The sequence below is a fragment of the Corylus avellana genome, chromosome 3, assembly GCF_965113065.1.
Source record: "Corylus avellana chromosome 3, dhCorAvel1.hap1.2, whole genome shotgun sequence".
Taxonomy (NCBI): Eukaryota; Viridiplantae; Streptophyta; class Magnoliopsida; order Fagales; family Betulaceae; genus Corylus; species Corylus avellana.
In genome coordinates, this window is record NC_142492.1 from 35,421,217 (window position 1) to 35,428,945 (window position 7,729).

At 35.9% G+C, this 7,729-nt stretch overlaps 1 protein-coding gene across 1 annotated transcript; it reads left to right on the top strand.

Moving 5' to 3' along the window:
- Window positions 1–2,867: 2,867 nt before the first annotated feature.
- LOC132173444 (glyceraldehyde-3-phosphate dehydrogenase, cytosolic) lies at window positions 2,868–6,641 on the top strand. The gene is made up of 12 exons (XM_059584947.2): window positions 2,868–2,952; window positions 3,062–3,085; window positions 3,227–3,327; window positions 3,696–3,811; window positions 3,949–4,048; window positions 4,807–4,953; window positions 5,051–5,111; window positions 5,195–5,292; window positions 5,428–5,570; window positions 5,752–5,835; window positions 6,085–6,174; window positions 6,333–6,641. The coding sequence occupies exons 1-12, from the start codon at window positions 2,949–2,951 to the stop codon at window positions 6,379–6,381; spliced, it is 1,017 nt and encodes a 338-aa protein (XP_059440930.2). The 5' UTR covers window positions 2,868–2,948; the 3' UTR covers window positions 6,382–6,641.
- The last annotated feature ends 1,088 nt before the right edge of the window (window positions 6,642–7,729 follow it).

Sequence of the window (7,729 nt, forward strand, 5' to 3'; positions counted from 1 at the left end):
CTCAATGATCTTCCTCACATGGAAAATATACACTCTCATAAATTCCCAAACTTTATTGGTATTCTTGCTATCATATTGGACGAGGCACATCTTTCTAGAAATGTATACACTCTAAAGATACATATTATGCTCATTCTCTCTCCTTCATCGTTCTCTATTCAATTTTCTTAATAAAATTTTTTTTACCGATTTACGCATCGGAGTGCCCTCAATCTTCCTAAGAATAGGTTGACTTCCGATAACTATTTTCTTTATTTGTTGGTGACCCATCTCCAATACCACCGTCAATAAAATATAGGGTTCAACAAGATGCCATTGAAAAGATTACCTATTTTCTGCCAAACAAAAAGACTTGAATGCATATCATTCATTCCTTAAAAATGCAGTAATGGAAATCTAAGAGGTCGGAAAGGACATAATGACCAAAACAAATATATATCATCAAAGTTTCTTCATCTGCCCACCTATCATTTATCCGTACCATAATGTCCTAGTAATGTTAGGTAAGAGACCCACCCTGACCCTGCAACAACCCAAAACACACCAAATAAATGACTAGTTTGAGGCTTCTGATGATGTGGTCTTGTTTAGTTTGGAGAAAAAAAAAAAAAAATGTACTAAGTACTAATATCTCACAAATATTTTATTATATTGATGTAGTAGAGTTTAATCTTAAATCAGTCCTTATTAAAAAAAATATTCAATAATTACTATACTATGCTAAACTGCTACGTAAACATATTAGCATTACTCTAATTTGGAATCGTCAAACTGTATGTGTAATAATTGTGAATAATAATTTGGATTTTTTTTTTATATATATAAAAAGTATTTCAAATATAATATAAAGATAAAAATTGTTTTTTTTTTTTTTTTTTTGAGATCTAAATGTGAAAAGTATTCTATATTTTGGATTGTTTATTAATAATTTTAAAAGAAAAATACGTGTTTTTTTTTTCCCCACCAAAAAAGAGTTTTTTAAAACTGCCACCAATGGTGGTTTCGGGCCTAATGCACTTGTCAGACTACTGGTCCAAATTGGGCTAAGGCTGATAAGCCCAACCATACTACAAATTCACTCTTAAAAGGACATTTATTGGAGCATATCGATTTGACCCTTTTTTTTTTAATAACAATTTGACCCAAAATTTAATGTAAATGAAAATGAACAATTTTATAGTGTTAATTTATTGTATTTAATAATGTATTTGGTGTACACTATATATATTATTATATCTATAAAATTTAATATGAATTATAAAATAACTCCTTTCTATTTTACTTAAAATGAAGCAAATCTTGATCCAAATATCATGGGCTCTAGCTTATTTCCATTGTAATGAAGAAACACAGGAAATAAAAAGTTATTATATATAATTATGGTGGTAATTACATTACATAAATATAAGAATAATGTTATTTAGTAGATTATTATATAATTGGAGTAATATAGGCCATTTGATCGAAGACATTCAAATCTCCCTGCAACAGTTTACAGGTTGGAAGGTTATGGCCGTTAGAAGGTCTGCGAATACTGCAGCTCATGGGGTTGCACGGTTAGCCATCAGAGAGAATGTAGTGAGGATTTGGCATTTTGAGTATCTAGATTGTATTCACATGATTATTTTAGGGGAGCTTTCTTCCCCTAATATTGTTTAAGCAATAAAGGTTCTCATATTCTTTAAAAAAAAAAAAAAAAAAACTTGATGATACGACGGTATAAATTATTATACATTAATTATATAATAATTTATTAAATAGCTTTAATATATGAAAAATAAAAGTGAAAATATCATATCATCATCCCAAACCAGGCCTGAATTGATAGATTGTCCGTGTCCAACATACTTTTTAGATCCAACACCATCGACCTAGAATAAAAAAGCAACCGGTCGCCAATATGGGCCTCGAATCGTCGTCCATCGTGACGTGGCCACCTAACTGCCTCGAGCCCCTTTCTTCGCAAAGAATCGCAGTTCCCTAGATGATCGTTAAAACCGACGATGACCAATCAGACTGATCTCCTGCAATTACTGAACCTACACGGCTACACTCCCTGCAATTTGATCCGATGCCCAAACACCAAGACGCCACGTCAATAGAACTGATGCCAAACAGATGTCCTTGAGGTTCCCTGAAATTTTGATTTCAGTTGGATTTAAAGGTTAAAGAGAAACAGTAAAAAAAAAAAAAAAATTGTTAAATCATTAATTATTGATTTTTTTTTAAAAAAAAATAATTTAATTAATATTTTAACAATTAATTTATTGTCAATTTAGACAATAGAGTTAAAACTCAATTATTTATTTTGTTATTAGGCTCAACAAGAGATTTAATTCACTTATGAAAGATTTAGATCACTATATAATATATATTGTAATAAATAAAAAAAAATACTAGATTTACGATTTTTTTTTAATAATTTGTTAACATTTGTCGGCATGACAGGTTAATTTTTTTTTTTTTCTTTTTTAAATAATAGCCGACAGGAATCCAATTAAAAGAATTGTAATAGTAACCAATAAAATACTAGCATATATAGTAAAATTACCTTTAAATTTCCACTAATTTGCTGACCTGTTCTGTATTTTGCGTGGCCTTCTTTGGTTCGACTGATATAAATCACTCCTCTTATAGGAACCGTACGTTCACCCATTGCAGGTGATATGCTCCCTAAACGAGACACACACTCGTAGAATGGACGGCCAGATTTTATTTACGTGCGTAACACTTGCAAAACCCTGTAATCGGACAGTAATAAGTGCAGCTCAGCACCATGTACCGTAGACGGGCGTCGTAATCTGTCCGCACAGCTACCGGCCATTCCAGTCTCCCATTTCACTTTCCTTTATATATGTATTAAACCCTAATTCCCATTTCTCCACTGATCGCTGCCACTCTCTCTCTCTCTTTTATTAATCACTCAAATTTCTCACTCTCAAGAACTCATGGGTAATTAGCAGCGATTCCAGATTTTTTTTTCTAATTTTTTTTTTTTTGATCTCTGAGCTTCTCACTGATTTTTTTTTTTTTTTTTGGTTTGATTTTGGTTGAATTACAGGGAAGGTCAAGATCGGAATCAACGGTATATGATCTTATACACATACGATCATCCTTCGATCCTATCATTTGTTGAACGATTAGATCTTTTCTATTCAGATCTGGTCATTTCTTTTCTTTTTTGTTTTTGAATGTTTGTGTTAATATGTTAATGAATATAAATCAGGATTTGGAAGGATTGGCCGTTTGGTCGCTAGGGTTGCTCTGCAGAGAGACGATGTTGAGCTCGTCGCTGTTAACGATCCCTTCATCACCACCGACTACATGGTATGGTATCACTACTGTTCGCCTTTCTCTATAGCTATGGATCGAGTGACTTTGAGTCAGTGGTTTGGTTGATCAGACGATCTTAGCCGTCCGATCGTGAATATGGGGCCCCTCTTATGGTCTTGAAGCTGTGTTTTCATTATCTAAGATCTGGGTGCTCGGATTTTTTGCTCAAAATGGGTTTTATTTAGTTGGGTTGTGATTGGACTTTTTACAGGGTTTGTTTGGTTAGCAAGAAAATTTTTGGTTTAGTGAAGGGGCTGAATTCAGTTATAGAGTAGATGTGGCTTTAAGGAAATGCTTATCTCTGCTTTTGTGTATTGATTAATGGGTTTCTTTTCGTTTGGTGATTGCGCTTGTGTGTGTAGACCTACATGTTCAAGTATGATACAGTTCACGGTCAGTGGAAGCATCATGAACTCAAGGTCAAGGACTCGAAGACCCTTCTCTTTGGCGAGAAGCCCGTCGCTGTCTTTGGTGTCAGGTATTAGACCCATTGTTATATTCTACTTCACGACCACAATTATAGTTGCAATCGACATATGGTTGTGAGGATGTATGTTATATTTGAGGAAATGTGTTGGTGGGTTGTGCTTGTAATGTGATTTGCGTAATTTGTAGGAACCCGGAAGAGATCCCTTGGGCCGAGACTGGAGCCGAGTTCATTGTGGAGTCCACTGGAGTTTTCACTGACAAGGACAAGGCTGCTGCTCATTTGAAGGTTTGTCACCGATACATACTGATGTTGCCTTTGTTAACTTTTTCCATGATAAGTTTGTTGCGTCGATGATATTCTTTTAACTGGACGAAGTTTGTGTTATCGATTTATTCCACTCAGCGAGGAACTTTATTGTACTACTTGGTTGTATTTAGTATTAAATTTGCTACCACTTTTTCCAAATTTTGTTACTTGCTGAGTAGCGTTTGATGGAAGGATGGTTAGCTACATTTCTTTTTGTTATTTGTTTGTTTTCTATTTTGGCTACATAGCACATTTTATGTGGGCGTCCAGCTACCAAACCCCTGGAAGGACCTGTTCCGATGCAGAAGAGTTGTGAATTTACTAGGCATCATGTTGATTCATATCCAATTGATGCATTTGGATAGCTTATGGATAACGAAGTGGGATGCCCTTGTGATTGGATTTTTCTTACTCTGTCAGCGTGTCACTTTTGTCTGTTTTACAAAATTTCCTGAAAGTTCACCTCCAACCTGCTGTTGCTACCTTGCCCAATTTTGAACCACAGTAGTCTTGGAAATCACCCCTCACGACACTAATCACCATGCTAACAAATTACACAGTGTCGACAGAACATTTTGGTATTCATTATGGTTGCCTGCCCAGTTTAGGTCTAATCTCACTCTCTCTCTCTCTTCTTTTTTCTTTTTTTTTTTCTCTCTAAAAAAGGAATAATTATTATGTTTATTTCTTGGCCTTGATGCTGTTATCTTAGTTGAATTGGTTTTGTTTGATCACAGGGAGGTGCAAAGAAGGTCATCATCTCAGCCCCTAGCAAGGATGCTCCCATGTTCGTTGTGGGTGTCAATGAACATGAATACAAGCCTGAGCTTGACATCATTTCCAATGCTAGCTGCACCACCAACTGCCTTGCTCCCCTTGCAAAGGTTCTATCAATTACCATATACTTAGTTTTACACAGAATTGTCTGACTTTGGCACTCATTGTTTATAAACTGAAATATATCTTGTATCAATTTTTCAGGTTATTAATGATAGATTTGGCATTGTTGAGGGTCTAATGACCACTGTTCACTCCATCACTGGTGGGTTTGTCAGTTGGCATCTTCTGTTCAGGAGCTTGATTCATGTATTCATTTTGCTTTCTTTTTCGTATTCTTTGATTCAGCTACTCAGAAAACTGTTGATGGGCCATCTAGCAAGGACTGGAGAGGTGGAAGAGCTGCTTCATTCAACATCATTCCTAGCAGTACAGGTGCTGCTAAGGTGAGGAGCCTCGTCATTCTGTGTTTAACTTGTAGTTGGACCCTCAATCAATTCGTATTTGTACAGTTTCGAATATCTGTCATCTGGGTTGTGATAACTAAAGCACTAATTCCAGTGTTTTTTTTTTATGTGAAGGCTGTTGGTAAAGTGTTGCCTGCTCTGAATGGAAAATTGACTGGAATGGCTTTCCGTGTTCCTACTGTCGATGTCTCTGTGGTTGACCTTACTGTGAGGCTGGAGAAGGCCGCTACGTATGATCAAATTAAAGCTGCTATCAAGTAAGGGTTGCGAATAATTTTTTAGTTCTTTATTGTCTATTAAATGTATGGTAAGAGATGTTGCCGTGTGAACCGTGAGGACATGTGGTAATTAATGTTTAGGTATCCTTTACCTTTCTGACAATTTATGTGGTGAGAAAGTGTTCTCATTTTGTACCTCTCGACTTTGGCTGGTTTTCAGGGAGGAATCTGAGGGGAAATTGAAAGGCATCTTGGGTTACACTGATGAGGATGTGGTCTCCACCGACTTTATTGGTGATAACAGGTATGAATATGAGTGCACGTCTCTTTCTAATGGCCCGCAGCAAAAGTTGAATATGCACACTGACCTTTCATGTGGATTGTTGGTCTTCTATAATGTGATGTTTGAGAAAAGATAGACGGTTGTGATGGTTCCTTGCCTTGATCTTATCTTTTTATCTTTTTTTTTTGTCCCATCTACTTGCCAGCTACTGCCCTTGATGGTAAAATTCACCAAGTCTTTAATAGTTTTGTCAATTGTTTGACTGTTCAGGTCAAGTATTTTTGATGCAAAGGCTGGAATTGCTTTGAATGATCGCTTTGTTAAGCTTGTCTCATGGTATGACAACGAGTGGGGTTACAGGTAATTAACTTCTTGATCTCCCATTTCAATCCTAATGTTGCACAGCGGTATCTGAGCGGCTTAGCCATGATGCCTGCCGAATTGGTTCACTATTGTCTCTGTTTTGACAATATGATATCTTGGTTGCTCATAATGGTTCTTTGATGTGGTCTTTGCAGCACACGTGTGGTTGACCTGATTGTTCATGTTGCAAAATGTACCAAGTGAGATGGCTAGACTTGCGAATATGAACTGTGTGCTTACTACTGTGTCCTGCTCAGCGGCTACTTAAGTCTTTTGTGTTTATGGTCAGTAACGCAGCGAGAGAATAAAACGGGTTTTCCAGAACTGTCTGGTGTTTCACTAAGTATTATCTCTAGATTTTGTAGGTCCCAATGTAACGGAGTATTGGGTTTTCCCCATGTTTTCTCTTCAAGAGCAACTGGTGTTTGGAATATTACAGCTTTGTTACTACCCTTTTACGTTCTTGTGTTTGTGTATGTGTGCGCGCGTGCGCACGGAAATGTCTTCAACATGAAGGTGAGAGCCCGGTCTCTCAAATCTCTCAATTTGTTGGTCGATTTGAGATGGGTGCAATAAGTGTCCATTGCATTGTAATGAGTAGTTTAATGTGAGATGCCTGAGAGGGTACTTGAATACCACCATACATGTTGCTGTTGGTTGCGAGCCTAACAGCAGCATCTCCATTAGTTATTATTGAATGGATGGTGAAAAACTTCACTCGTATTCCGGGCAAAAAGTGAAAATTTGGTTGATTCGTGACTCTTTACCTTAATAAAGAAAGAAAGTTGGTAATTGGGAAAATGACAGAGGGAACGGCGGTTCTCGCTCTGCCTTCATTTGTACGTCAAGTTCAATTAAGATTTTTAAGTATATAATGAGAATGACCTTGGGCCTAATATCACTTCTAATCCCCTTAAATATGAGGTGATAGTTAAAAGGTCAATAGGTGGTGGTTGAAATTTTGGTTTCAAATCCAGCTTGATTGATGAGTTAATAATTAGTATGCAAGAAATCTATGGTAAAAGCTTCTTTCTTTCTTTCTTACATGTTATACTGAGATTTTAAAATTTTGAATCGTGAGAGTTATTTATATGTTGTGTGACTTCCATGAAAACATTAATATAATAACAATATTCAAAGGAACAAAACGAATCAATTAGGATCTCATTGCAATTTGCAACAGTCAAATTTTGGTCTTCATTTCGTCTGCCGTATGTAAAAAGAAATGTTGTCGGCCGTGAGACCGAGACCGAGACCTACTAAAAAACAATTACTAGAATTTGTAGAGGTAAATACAATCATTTTTAAAAAAAATTAAGCAAGTAGTTTTTTAGGAGAAATTCTTTCTCGGGTTGGATTTTTTTAAAAAAAAAAAAAAAAAAAAACTGAATTAGCAATATAAATAAGTAAAAAAAAAAAAAATCGAATAGTATTTACAATTACACAATAATAATACGGCCATAAATGCGACTTAACGGTCCAATGGCAAATTAGCAATATCCAGCGAAAAGCCAGACCTATATCCAAGCACTCTGCTTCCCTCTACTTCAGC

Coding starts and splice junctions, on each gene's coding strand:
- LOC132173444 (XM_059584947.2), top strand. Junction 5,571..5,751: donor CAAATTAAAGCTGCTATCAA/GTAAGGGTTGCG, acceptor GCTGGTTTTCAG/GGAGGAATCTGAGGGGAAAT. Junction 5,836..6,084: donor GACTTTATTGGTGATAACAG/GTATGAATATGA, acceptor TTGACTGTTCAG/GTCAAGTATTTTTGATGCAA.